General features: G+C 32.4%; 1 protein-coding gene across 3 annotated transcripts in view; it reads left to right on the top strand.

Annotated features, from left to right (window-relative positions):
- The window catches only part of DICER1 (dicer 1, ribonuclease III), a 69,590-nt gene that overhangs the window by 46,998 nt on the left and 7,650 nt on the right, over positions 1-14,942 (top strand). For 2 of the 3 annotated variants that reach the window (XM_044664578.1, XM_044664579.1), the window contains 4 exons: positions 2,973-3,128; positions 7,958-8,840; positions 11,305-11,364; positions 14,548-14,816. In XM_044664578.1, the coding sequence (XP_044520513.1) occupies positions 2,973-3,128; positions 7,958-8,840; positions 11,305-11,364; positions 14,548-14,816 (1,368 nt within the window). The remainder of the gene's footprint in view (positions 1-2,972; positions 3,129-7,957; positions 8,841-11,304; positions 11,365-14,547; positions 14,817-14,942) is intronic. The other variant, XM_044664580.1, reaches the window with a different exon arrangement.

Below are 14,942 nucleotides of genomic sequence, written 5' to 3'. Positions count from 1 at the left end.
TCTGTTAATAGATTATAGCACAATTTTAGTTTAGTAGGCAATTTTCAAGAGTTGTTATTGTGTAATCATTCTATTGAAGAGCTTCTCTAAATTTCATTAACCTGGTCCTTGGACAACAGATATAGTTTTTGACTAGGCTTATACTTTGAAGCTCTGTTAGCCTTGTGGGAGCTGCTAGGGAGCTTGTACTTCCCTGAAATAACTTTTAAGAACACTTTTGTTCCGTAATGAGACATCAGTAAAAGTTAATATTGAAGTAAGTTATTGTTAAATGCATTAACTGTCTACACACTACTATTCAGAAAATAGAAGGAAACAAAGAGAAATTGTATTCAAAATGACCACAAAATACATAAACTATCTTGAAGTCACACTTAAGACTTTTCTAAATATAACTAGAATATTCTTTCTGGAAAAAAGAATTAAAGAATTAGGGATACAGTTATTGTTCATTGTTGGACTGAACCAATATAATAATTACAATGCCAGCAAAATTAATTTACAAGATAAATCACCAAGTAGTTAAAACAACTTAAAAAAAGCTTAAGAATTCGTTTGGAGGGAGAAAAGATTTAGAAGCTCAAGAAAAGTAGCAAAACAGGAATGAAAAGAGAACATAGAATTTATTGAATCTCAAACTATATTATAAACTATTATAATTTTCAAATCTATTTGGTAACAGATAAACATTAAAAAAACAGATTTGGGGACTGAGAATCAAAATTCTTAAGTAATGGAAAACAAACTGGTGTTCTATAAATCTAAGAAAGCACACAGCTGGGGAATGCCTATTTGACAAGAATTATGGAAAAACTTGAAAGTATTTTGGCAAGAAACAGGTATAGATGAGTATACTCCATAAGCTACCGTAAATTCTAAATGGATACAAAACCTCAGTATAAAAAGGTGATTCTGTCAATATAAAAAAAATGACAAGGATGGAAAGAGGTAACCCAAGTACCTGTAAAGTCTATGGCTAGAGAGAGAATTAAAAAAAAATGTTTATTGGTATCTTTTTTAATATCACCCATATTTGCCAATGTATCTTTGTTCCCAGTCTTCACTCAAAGATCATCCTTAAAGACCAAAAAAACCCCTACCCCCAAAAGGAAGAGATTCAGCTAAACTAATCAGCATATCAAACTATTAACATATGAAATGTTCCACATCCTTGATCTCCCATCTCTGCAAACACATTATGGAAGATATGTTGCATTATATCTTCTTTGGGGTCAAACTCCAGTTATTATAATTTTATGAAATTTAATTGAGATCTATTTGCTATTATTTACATTTTATATTATGATTGCATATCTTGTTTTACTGACTTCATTTTGCATCTATTCATATAAGTCTTTCCGTACTTCTTGGTTTTCATTATTTCTCAGAGCATAGCATTATTTTATTACATTTATGTACCACAGTTTGGTTAGCCTTTCCCCAATGAATGGGTTTGTATTTGTTTTCAGTTCTTTGCTATCACACACCCAAAAAAATGCTACTGTAAATACTTCGCTGTATATGGAATTTCTTTTTTCATCTACTTTCTTGGGATATATTCTTAATAGTGGAATTTCTGATTCAAATAGACATTTTAGTTACTTTTACTACATAATTCCAATTGCTATAAGAGGAGATTGCTTAACCACCAAAGAAATTGAAGGTGGTGGTGGAGTGTTCATAAAATACAAAATAGACAGTTTCATTTATGTAAAATTTGCATAAAAAAGTTATTTGCATAAAAAAGTTCACCCAAGGGATGACACTTAATTATCTAAGTAAGATCTAGAGCTATTATCCAAAAGATGAGAAGAAAAAAGTTCTCAAAAGAAGAAATGCATGCTCATAATTATATGAAAGAATTTTATAAATTACTGCCACTAACAATGAAAGTTAAAGAATTCGGAGGTTCACTTCAGCTTCCAAATTAGTATCAAGGATGACAAGAGATTGTAACAGTAAATGTTAGTGGGCATAATGGGCACAAGTAATACTGTCAATTGAGCCATTACCAACTATACTGTAAAAACAGTTTGGTATTACAAAACAAAACCTACTAAACTATTAGTATTCTTTGACTTAACAACTCCTTTCTACCTGTCCTCCATGAGTGTACCCCAAGAAAGTAAGTTACAAAAGTAAAAGCCACATTAATTAGCAAAATATTCATAGCAGTGCTCTTTGTAGCAGGAAGATACTGGAGCTAAGTATTATTGATTGGGGAGTGAAAGAATAATTTGAGGTATAGGAATTTAATGGAATATTATTATGGTGCAAAGAAATGATGAATATGAAAAATTCAGAGAATGATGGGGAAACTTTTGAAATGATATAAAATAAAGATTAAAACAAAGTATATCTTATATAATGACTATAATGTCAATGAAAATAATATTAAAAGGCTGCTTTACATTGGTTGCATTGACTAATCTTTGCCCTTGAGAAAAGGATGGGAAATATTCCTCCCTTTTCTTCTTAGACTGGCAGGAGCCAAGGGGAGCAATTGGGGGCTCAGTAGATAAAGAGTTAGAACTAGAAAGGGGAGGCCCTGGGTTCAAATATGACCTTAGTCACTTCCTAGCTTTGTGACCTCCATTACCTAGCTCTTACTGCTTTTTTGCCTTAGTCAGGTTTAAAAAAGAAAGAAAGAAAGGCAGAGGCCTGCCAATGTGGAATAATGTTGGAATTGCTTTAATTGGTTGGATTTGGCTTAGAATTTTCTTATAGGGGAGGATGGGAGAGGATAAATAATTAGGAAATCAGTTTAAAAAATATATAAATAAAAGTTATTGGGGAAAATATGTGGATGGAAGAGGTTAATGTGGGAGAGAAAAAATACAATATTTATTATAGACAAATCTTGATCTGAATTTGGGAAAAAAAATCAAACAAAAAGCATGAAACAATTTAACTTGTTTGAGGTCCATTACACTTTTCTGAGTATTGGTATTTTATGAACATTTCTGTTGAAGGTCAGCAACTGTAATCTCTATCGCCTTGGGAAAAAGAAAGGTCTGCCCAGTCGCATGGTAGTGTCAATTTTTGATCCCCCTGTAAATTGGCTTCCTCCTGGTTACATAGTAAATCAAGACAAAAGTAACACAGATAAATGGGAAAAAGATGAAATGGTAAGTTTTTATTAACCTCGTTTATATAAAATAAATTAGTTTGACATTTTTATATTGCTAGCTTTGTATTTCACTTTGTCATTAGCATTTTCTTGTACAGTAGGAATATATGAAGTAAATTTTGGGACCTATCCATGTGAACAAAGCTTTCTTTAAAAAAATATAAATAAAATTGATTAACTGATTGACTATCCTTGTTAGGATGAAATGTTTTCAAAATTTGCTGGAAACTAAATTCTTAGCCACATTCTAAATGAAAATAAACATTTGAAATCCAGTCCAGTGATAACAGAGGCAATACCAGAACTAGTTTTTAGAAGCTCAATATAAATGAGTTGTGTTGGAGATTTTCTGCATATTCTTTTTATTATTTTATTATTCTATTATTCCTAATGTATTTTGCCTTTTCTGGTGTTGATTGCAACACTTTTCAGCCTATTATTCTTTGGTTAAAACTAAGTAAATTGTTTTCTTTGAAGCTGGGAACTTTCTCTGTTATGTCTGTGATTCTCTTTCAGAGAGTATTCTTTTTCACTGCAAAACATCTTTTCTATTTTCTCAAAATGATTGTTTCATTTAACATATAATCTTAACTGTTTAAAATAGAATGAAAAATGGCTTGTAGTCTCTAACCATAATTCCTCTACTCTGTAAAATAAATAAAAATTTCAACAAAATAGTTTTTGCTAGCAGAATTCAGAAATTACTAATCTCTACAAAAATGTAATTTTCCAGTGTACATTTTAGTTAGATAAGAATGTTTTTTTATACTGCAAACTTTAAAAAATTAAGCAGTTTATTGTAAACTTGATATTAAAAATTCAATACACCCAGTTAAACTTGCTTTGTAACTATTTACATTTGAATAAATTTCATTTGGTCATGCATAACCTTTTCATCATTTCTGCTTAAGTTTCCATTTAAATCTATCCATTTTTCCTCTTAGATAATCATAGTTTGTGTACTCTTTGCCTGTTTCAATCCTCCCACCCCCCCATTTTTCATTATTTCAATTAAGGTCTATTGATATTTCTTTGCTCCTTAAAATTGTCACTTTGAATTACTTGATGACAGTGTTGCATTACACTCATATGTTGTTTTTTCCTTTTGATTATTTTTTGTCATTATATAAAAATTAAAAATATATTATCCATCACATCTTAATATGCTTAATATTTTAATATTTAATGAAAAAATCACCCCATTATAGTTCTGATTATATTCCATTTTCCCTTGCCTTTTTATAGTTCATTTCTTCAACTTGTGAACTTTAATTAAAAGCAGTCAAACAAACAGAAATTCACAATAAGGAGATTGTAGGTTTCTCAAAAAAAAAAAATAAAAAAATTCATTCTTAGTAATGAAAAGTGTTAGATCATCTCTGATGTTTAGACTTAGCTTCAAGGCCACCAGAGGGCACCTAGCAGGATTACTGAAGTAAACTAAATGTTGATTAAAAAGAGCTTACTGAATTTTCAGAATTGGTCTTTTGGGCAATTTCATCTCAGAGATTTATATTGCTAACAAAATGCTAGCTTATATATATGCGTACTAATTATTTTTAATAGTTGATTTTTCATTTCATGCCAGCAGATCTTTTTACAGTTTCATAGACAACCACGTCTGTAAATAAATATACATTCCATGAATGACTTTTTATAGTCTGGCCATGCATATTAAATGTTTCCAAATAGCATAATTTCTTCTTTGAAAAGTTTAGTGAGTGAATAGAGTTGTCCTCAAACTCTGTAAAAGTTGTTTCAGATCAAGGCATTTCACACATACTGGCTGAGTGATCTTGGGAAGTTTAACCTTCCTGTATCCTTCATAGCTCTGTAAGATTTTGAATTGCCCAATAGTTGCTAATCACCATTGGTAGAGAGTTTCTTATACTAATGAAATAATGGGTCTAGGCTAATAAAATAAATTGAAATATATTTATTGAAATATTACATTTTCTTATTTGGAGAGACAGAGGTATTATATAGCATTTGACTGTTTTTAAAATGTTTTATATGGTACTGAAAGTCTGGGTGATAATATACAAGGAAAAAATAAAACAATTGAGATACTTGGACGGTAGATCAGGTACAATCATTTATGGAAAATAATGGAGGGAAAATTTAAATTCATTTGCTTCGTGTTGTGAAATTTAAAAGTAGCACCCACAATTTAATTTAAATTAGGATGCAAATTAGAGAAAAAAGGGTTTTAATTGGACAATCCAGCAAAATGTTAGCTTCTTAATAAAAACACAGGCAGGTTATTCTGCTTTGTAAAGATCTATATTGAATATGGTTACTACATTATTGTTGTATGGGGATAACTTCAATTTTAAATCAGTTTTAATTTTATATTTTCAACATGAAGTACTGTCTTAGGTTTAACCAAATTGCTTCCCACTTTGTGTGGCATTTCTTACTCCTTCCTGTGCACATCCCACACTCCTTCATTTGACCTTTGGGCTAATAGAATGAAAGCATCTCTCTTCATGCTTGGTTTGTTTATTTATTTATTTTTAATCCTTACTTTCTATCTTAGAATCAATACTAAGTAGAGATCCTAAGACAGAATAGCAGTAAGGGAAGGGCTAGGCCATTGAGATTAAGAGACTTGCCCAGAGTCACAAGCTAGGAAATGTCTAAGGTCATATTTGAACCCAGGTCCTCCTGTCTCCATGCCTGCTCCCTATCCAGTAAGCCAACTAACTGCTCCTCAAAGTTTTAATCATTGACAGTTCTACCCAGTTTTTGCTGTCAGAAAAAAGTATAAGTATTTTTATTTGAAGAAACTTATATACAATTTCTACATTGATGCTCTGAAATAACCAATTTAAAAGAACTTTGAAGTGATTTAGGTATCTTTTTCACCAGATTGCAATTTATATAATATAGAATTATGTATATAATTGACAATAGGCACCATGCCTTATTCAAACCAGAGGAAAACTCTTAAGACCTAGCACAGTGCTCTGGACATACTAGGCACATATTAAAGGCTTATTGAATTGAATAACAAATCTCTATTAGCCACCTACTGTTTTCGGTGCACTATTTTTTTCCTCTTGAGTTATGTAACTGCCCTTGCCCTCAGAGATCTGCTGGGAAATACTTGAAATAATGTACATCAGACAGAAACTTTAGTTCAGTTGGAACCAGGGATATATATTGCTGGTAAATATTTAACAACTAGACTTTCTTAAAAATATGATGCACTTCTGTATTTAAAATCTGCATTATTAACATTTCCTCTTCACTTTCTCAAATTTGGTGATAACCAACAAAACAATATATAAAACCTCGTTTTGTAGTTTGCCAATTTCCAAAGTATAAATGCTCACACTGGAAATTTAACAGTTGCTTTGCAACTGTTTTTAACTAAAATATATAAAATCTAATTGTTTTATTCCCTACAATTTGATCATTCAAAACTCTACTATGAGAGCCAAAGACTGGCCTATTCATCAGATACCCTTATAACCTTATATTTGATATTGAGGTTGTGGTTTGGAAAACAGGAGTACTTAGCATAGAATATTTAATTTAGTTTTTTTTATATCTTAATAGAAGCTAGTTTCTCTTGGTTATAATTTTGTGGCAGAGGTGAGGGCAGCTATATAGTCCATTTCACTTCATTAAAATTAAAAGTTCTTGCAGTTCTAGGAAAATTACCATTATAGTCATAATTTGATACCATTCCCTATTCCAATACCTTTATAAACTTATAATAAACTAAAATTTAGATATACACATTTGCAAATATTTGGGCTAGTTAACCACTTTTTTTCAAAGAAATATAGTATAATTTCTCAACAGTCTAATAAGATATTTGTAAATTTCTGAAATTCTTGAATACCAAAATTAAAAAAAAATTCAACAGAATCATTTTAAAGGTTGCTACTGTTAAGACCAAAATGCAATTTAAAAATAACTTGGAGGTAGGTACTGTTGTTTGGCATATTTCAAGAGTTACATCACCATTGAATCTTACTTAGCATTTCCCAAATAAGCTTTGCCAAAGAAATTAGAATTAGTATAGGTTTCCTGACAAAATAAATTATCTCCTGTTAGTCTAAACTTATCATTGATTTTACTAGTTATAAACTGTAGTATCCTAATAATAATTGTAGCATTTTCAAAGATAAAATACAACAATAGACATTTGTATTATTACCTACTGCATAAAAATGCAAAAAATTATCATGTTTTTCCTTTTTAAGCAAAGGAATTTTTAAAAATGTGTTTTTTTCCACATGCATAAACATTTCCAGGAACTTCAAAAAAATACTAGCTCTAGATTTTTCATGAAAACTTTAGTCATCTTTTCTACTTTAGTAATATAACTTTTCTTAAATGTTGTAGGGAGATCATTTTGGTACATCAAGAATTTAACTTTACTAACTGGGAAATCCCTTGTTTTAATTCTGTTACCATAATTAAAAGAATATATGGGATCTTTTATGTAAGGTGTAAGACCACCATCTGTGAAAGGATTCTTTTTTTTCCTGTAAAAGTTAGAATGCTCAGCTTAAGTTCTGCATAATGAACATTACAAATTTATGCTCTTTTGTACAAATCTTAGTTCTTAGTGGATAAAGGTCACTGTGTAACTTCAAAAATAAACAGTAAAATGAACATGTCTTTGTTTATGTGATTAAATAACTTATTTTATGTTAATTGGAAACAAATGGCTGATTTTAAGTTGACTTTTAGTATTTGAGGTTGTCATTTGAAATTATCCATAACCCTTTGCTTTTATTGAATATCAAATTGCTTTTTAAAGTGGTAGTTATATTTCTCTTTCATTCCTCCTTTGTTTTCTCCTTTTAGACAAAAGACAACATGTTAGCGAATGGTAAACTGGATGAAGATTATGATGAGGAAGAAGATGAAGACCTTATGTGGAGGGTTCCAAAGGAGGAAGTAGATTATGAAGATGATTTTTTGGAGTATGATCAGGAACATATTAAATTTATAGATAACATGTTAATGGGATCAGGGGCTTTTGTGAAGAAAATTTCTCTTTCTCCATTTTCAACCAATGATTCAAATTATGAATGGAAAATGCCCAAAAAATCATCCCTAGGTAATATGCCATTTTCATCTGATATTGATGATTTTGATTATAGCTCTTGGGATGCAATGTGCTATTTGGATCCTAGCAAAGCTGTTGAAGAGGATGATTTTGTAGTAGGGTTCTGGAATCCATCAGAAGAAAATTGTGGCATTGACACAGGGAAGCAGTCAATTTCTTATGACTTGCATACAGAGCAGTGTATTGCTGATAAAAGCATTGCAGACTGTGTGGAAGCTCTACTGGGCTGCTATTTAACCAGCTGTGGTGAGAGAGCTGCTCAACTTTTCCTCTGTTCTTTGGGGCTCAAGGTGCTCCCAGTAATTAAAAGGAGTGATTGGGAGACCACATTATACCCCAGCAAGGATAATTTCAACAGTCAGCAAAAGAATCTTTCAGTGAACTATGCTTCTATCTCTGTAGCCAATTTACAGTCTTCTTTATATAAAGACTTAGAATATGGCTGTTTGAAGATTCCACCGAGGTGCATGTTTGATCATCCAGATGCTGAAAAAACACTGAACCACCTTATATCAGGCTTTGAAAATTTTGAAAAGAAAATTAACTACAACTTCAAGAATAAAGCTTACCTTCTCCAGGCATTTACTCATGCCTCCTACCACTACAATACCATCACTGGTAAGGTTTCCTAAAATACAACTTTATTCCTTTGAAAATGGAACTTTGCATTGATTACTTTTTGGTTTTATAGAGAGTCATACTTTTATGTTTATACCAAGTGCTTACTTTGTCTGAGGGCCAAGTTCTTTGGAAACCATGAAAGCATTTATCCTTGACTGTGCCAGCATTCTCAGTATTCATATTTACCAACTTCTTTTTTAACATAGTCATAATTGAACATACCTCCTTTTCACCTCCTTTCTCCAAATTCATACCTACATTATAACAAAGAAAAACAGTTAAGCAGAAACACCCATGACTGTCTGTCAATTTATATTTTTGCTTAGTAATCTCCTCTCAGCAGTGTAGATGGAAGGAATATTTAACTTATCTATTCTTCAGCACTTTGATTGCTTTTCTAGTTGCTCAGGGATTTGCTTCCTTTTACTGTCCTTTTAATTTTACTGTTATTATCATTGTGTATATTGCTTTTTTAGTTATGTTTTTTTGATCTGCATTAATCAATAAAATTGTGCCATGTTTCTCTCAATTCCCCATATTTGTAATTTCTTAATGTAGAACAATCTATTATGTTTATATTCTGCAGTCTATTCAGCCATTCCCCCAGTAGATTGACAGCTGCTTTGTTTCTAGTTTTTTTTACCTTTGAAGTAGAGAATGCTGCTTTTTTTTAGCCTTTTTCTAAGATGAACACCAGTGTCAATGAACTTGATAGGCAGCCCCAAAATTACAGTATATCATTGCATGTAATAGTTATTTTAATTTTTAAAGACTATATAAATTATATATCAATCAGTTCTTTTTAGAACAGAATCATAGCTATCTCTACCTCCCCTTCCTGAGATTCCTTTTTCCTCTGTAAACACAATTCTGTGTTATTTTAGCTTAATTTTTTTAAGGCAACTCTAGTACCATGAGCTTTCTTCACCCTCCAGCCTGCCCTCTCTTGCTATTTGTTACCTTTTCTCCTACTTTTGGAGTTTTATTTAACTTGTTCCCTTTTTTTTGTTGTTGTTGTTCTAGTTATTTCTTCCTTCTCTTTGTTTTCCTCTGAGTTAAATGGTCTAGCAAAATCCTTTTTCCTCTCTTCCCTTTTAGCTAGTTTATTAGTTAAAAAATAGAATTTTCTGTGCTCTCCCTGAAAAAGCATTTTTTTCCTTTGTTCTCTATTAAATGTCTTCATTTCCTGTCTACTCTAGAATTTTATTCATAGATACATGACCTTTATACTTATCTCATCCTTTGTTAGTGTTTGTATTCCTCACAGAATTGAAGCATTTAAAGTGCCGTTTTTGGGGTTTCTTCTAAACAGCTTTTATATTATTGCCTTATATTTTTGGTCTCCCAATTCCTTTTGTAAGAACCAGTTTCTGTAGGAAATAGAGAAGATTGTCCCTGATTGTACAGTTTATTATTGAATTTTACCCTTCCCTTGCTAATTTTTTCCCTATTTGCCTTAAAATCTGTTCTCTGGGTCTATGTCCTTCCATTTTTCTGGTGTCAATTGTTCCCAGGGACTCAGATTCCTTTTCTCATGAGGCAGGATGAATATTTTCTCTAAGGACCAAATTCTTGCAGTTCATACTCACATTTCCCTTTATAATTTGTTTCCTCTCATAGAAGCATTTATCACTAGTACTCTCTTTGACTGCTGAAACAAGGTTTCTCCATTTCTTTCTCCCTTTCAGTTTCTTCCTTTCCCTGATTACCCATTCTCCCATAGGCTGTCTTTTCCCTGAGAGACTTCAGTAGTTATTTTCCCTTCATAGTTATTAGTCTTTGACTAATTTTCCTTCCTTTCCCCTTCTTGTGCACCTTCCGCATTGGTCTACCTGTAGGCAGGATATTGTGAAGTTTTTTCATTGTCACTTCTATTTTGTCTTCTGCTTTCATTCTTGTCTCCTGTGCATTTAGAAAGAAACCTCCTAATGGTTTTTCTGTTATTATTCTTGGTTGCTATATTTGTTTAACTTTCTTTTATTTCTGCTGTATGGAGTTTTTGAGAAGCAATTAACTACAATGTATTTTGGAATTTTCAAAGAAGGATTTTTTTTCTGGAAGCAATCTATGGATTCTTTTGATCCTTGTTTTCTGTGTTCAGAAGTTATAGGCAGATTTCTTGTATTATTTCTTGTCTCTTGGTATTCACATTTTTGAAATTATGTTCTTCTGGGAGCCCTAGAATCCTTAAGTCATCCATATACACATCCTGGCTTCAAGCTCAGTATGTTTTACTTGTATAGAGATCATGTTTTCTTTTGATGTTAATATTAATTGCTTCTCTTCCATTTTATGTTTTACTTTTGTGTATTTGCATTCCCAATTAAGTCGTTCTTTCTTTTGTGTTTCCTTGATGAGCCTTGCTATAATGATTCAAGTTTTTCTATTCTGCCAATTATTTCTGCTTTACAGGCCACAAATTCTACTTTCACAATTCTTATTTTTCTCTTAAACTATTCAGGAACATCCTGCTGTGGTTCTGTGCTCTCTTTGGAATCCATGGGGTCCTCTGCTTCACCAGGTGCTGAATCATTTTCCTTTTTCTTGCAGTATTTATTCATTGCTGTCTGCGCTCTTTTTGTTTATCTGGTGGCTGTATTTCCTTCTGTTACTCTCTCCTGCTTCTTTGTCTGATTTATGCTCAAGTTTTTAAACTGAATTTTCTTCCTCCTAAGATCTTTGGTAATTTTACCCCTTCCCCCATTATAATTACTTATCATTCATTTTCTGACTCCTCCGCCTAGGGAAAGTAGTGCTATATCCCTGGAGCTGAACATCAGAGCTCCACATGTTGGGTAGTACACAGCCATAGACAACTTAAATTGCTTTATCTAATGCACAGTTCTGTTTTGGAGAAGTTTAAGAGCTACTGAGTATCAGAGAAAATATCTAGTCCTTCATATTGTTGGTCATATGACCCAAAAGTCTTATGCTTCCCAATAATGTGTATTCAGAATGACTTTTTAACCTTGAATTGGTTCCTGTACTTTGGATGAGGCTTCATATCCTTTTGTTCTTTCTGGTCTTGAGGGGAAAAAGGCCAAATTCCCTTCAAAGCCCATTTGAAATATTATATTCTGTATGAGGCCTTTCTGGTCTCCTAATCTGCTAGTCCCACCTCCCAATCCCTCCTCCTCATTTTTCTACTTACTTTATATATACTTTTGTTCACTATAATAAAAACTATAATAATAATTGTTCATATTAGTGACTAGTAAATGTCATGCGGTGCACTGTACTAAGTGCTTTACAACTGTTATTTCATTTGATACTCACTACAACCCTGGGAATTAGTTATTATTGTTATTCCTATTTTACAGATAAGGAAACTGAGACAAACAGAACTAAGTGACTTGCCTGTGAACTCAGGTCTTCCTGATATTAGAAACAGTGCTCTATCCACTGTGACACCTACCTATCCCTGTTCATATGTTGTACTGTCTTCTTTAAAGAATACACTTTTGTTGAGGGGCTCAGCTATTTCATTTTTATCTTTGCTTCCTTTACTCCTGGCACAGATTATTTGCTTAATAAATGCCTTCCTATTGATGGTATCAATGATTCTTGCATCAACATACATAGGTAGAGAATGTCCTCAAAACATTTCAGTTAGCAAAGTTCTTTCTTGCTTATCCAGCCGGGAAATTAAAAAACATCACCGTAAGATTGAATTGTACATGAAACACAATTGGAGTCCTGACTTCATACTGATGATGTTCAGTGATTCCATCCAGTGAACCCAGAAGTGAAGTTGAATTTTTAAACTTGGATTAACAATTGTTTAAATTATTTCAGTGAGTTCTAGAGATGGTTGTTGATAATCATTGCCTCCACTTCCCTCAACTCTTTACAATATATCTTTCAACTTCAGTCCTCAAATAAAATTGCTCCCTCTAAAGTTATCACTTATTTCCCATTTATAGAATCTGATGCTCTTCCCTCAGTCTCTTTTCTTCTCTCCACACTGTTTCTTAGTGACCCTAACAGCCTCCCACTGATTTGCACATGATTTCTATTCACGTATCTCAGTCTCTCTTCTGAGCTTCAGGCTTACAATAGCAATTGCCTATTGGTTATTTCAAATTGTATTTTAAATTCAGCATGTCCAAAACTTAACCCATTATCTCCCCCCATCACTCTTTTTCTGTTCAAGGCATTTCACTTCTAGTTTCCCAACTTCATAAACTTGGCATTATCCTGAATTCTTCACTCTTCCTCATCTGGTATATCCAGTCAGTTGCCATATATTGCTGTTGCACCTTTACAAGATTTATTGTATTTTCTTTTGACTAATAGCCCTTTATGAACACTAAGCTTTTAAAGCCTTTCATCATCTGGTCCTGAGAGCTATTTTTCCATAGCCCCATTGGCTATCACTCCCCCTACTATACTCTTTGATCTACCTAAACTGGAATTCTCTCTGTTCCTCACCCATGACACTCTATCTCCTTTTCTCCTTGATTTTTTTCGGACTGCTTCCCACTCTAACCCTCTCCTGCCTCATAGAATCCCTCTAATTCTTATAGTCTCAGATCAGGTACTCAGATTGAGAACTACATCAAGGCTTCCTGATTCCCCCCAACTACTAGTTTTCTTTCTTTGAAACTTACAGCATATCTAACTACTTTCTATTTATTTCCTTTATTTATTCAGTAGGTACATAATTTTATTGCCTTTCCCATTAAAGTGTAAGCTCCTTATGAGTTTTGATAATTCATTTTATGCATTTATATCCCCAGTGTCTGACAAATGGTAAGTGTTTAATAAATATTGGTAAATAGATTAGCGATTTATAGTTGAGGCTACTGGAAAAAATAGGTTTATCTTGTATAGACCTATTTCTTTTTCATTACTGAGCCTGAAAATTCAAGGGACTAAAATCTGATGATATTATTGAAAATTTGATGATGAATTAGGTATATCTTAAATTTTAAGTCATCCCACAACTCTTTACTTTCCAAATACATAAATAGGTGTCAGAATTCAACCCTACTAGTTCACATATAGAAAAAGACCTTCTAGTTCCCAAAAATCATGTGGAGTAACATAATACTTATTATGCTACAGTAATGATATATGACTGAAAATATTAGAATAATTCACTTATTGGTCACTTGGTCAAGTCAGTGCCTGAATAAAAGCCTTTATTTGGTAAATATTCCTTAGTGAGGAGTCATTTAGGTTTTTATAACTTATGAAATAAGTGACTTTTTGTAGTATGAATATTAATTTCCAATGTCTTTTAAAATATAATCCCTCAAATTGATGTAGCTTTCTGAAATAGGTTCATGCCCATCCCTCAATCAATTATAACAAGGCTAAATTGCTGTGTGATTTTAGGTAGTTCAGTCAACTTCTCTGGCCCTGATTCCTCATAAATAAAATGAGAAGGTTGGATGGGATGTTTTAAGTTCCCCACCAAATCACTCCTTCTATGAGTTTATGAAAGTACCTTTTAAAAAATTTTATCTTTTCGGTAAGATCAGTTTCTGGATTACTTAAAATTGTGTTCAGAGGGTCAGATTTCTTCTTGCTCATCACAGTAATATTCTATTATATTCATATGTTCTAATATGTTTTAACTATTCTACCAAAAGATGAATACTTATTTCCAGTTTTTTTGCTGCCATAAAACATTTTAAGTAGGTAATGTTTTAAGAATTTGCTGTGACAATTGCTTTAAAAAATTCCTCCTCCCTCACAGATTGTTATCAGCGCTTGGAATTCCTGGGAGATGCAATTTTGGACTACCTCATAACCAAGCACCTTTATGAAGACCCACGGCAGCACTCCCCAGGAGTTCTAACTGACCTACGATCTGCTCTTGTCAATAATACTATCTTTGCATCATTAGCTGTTAAGTATGACTACCACAAGTACTTCAAAGCTGTTTCTCCTGAACTATTCCATGTTATTGATGATTTTGTGCAGTTTCAGCTTGAGAAGAATGAAATGCAAGGAATGGATTCTGAGGTTAGTGGTTTCCTCTGTTGCAGTATATTTGTTACTTTATATTTTGATGTTTTTATATCAGCAGTGTAAAGAACAGGTGAATGCTGATGGGAAGTTAGTGATGATGCACATTGATTTTCTTTAGGG

The sequence above is a fragment of the Gracilinanus agilis genome, chromosome 2 (assembly GCF_016433145.1).
Source record: "Gracilinanus agilis isolate LMUSP501 chromosome 2, AgileGrace, whole genome shotgun sequence".
Lineage (NCBI taxonomy): Eukaryota > Metazoa > Chordata > Mammalia > Didelphimorphia > Didelphidae > Gracilinanus > Gracilinanus agilis.
This window is presented reverse-complemented; position numbering and strand designations above follow the sequence as displayed.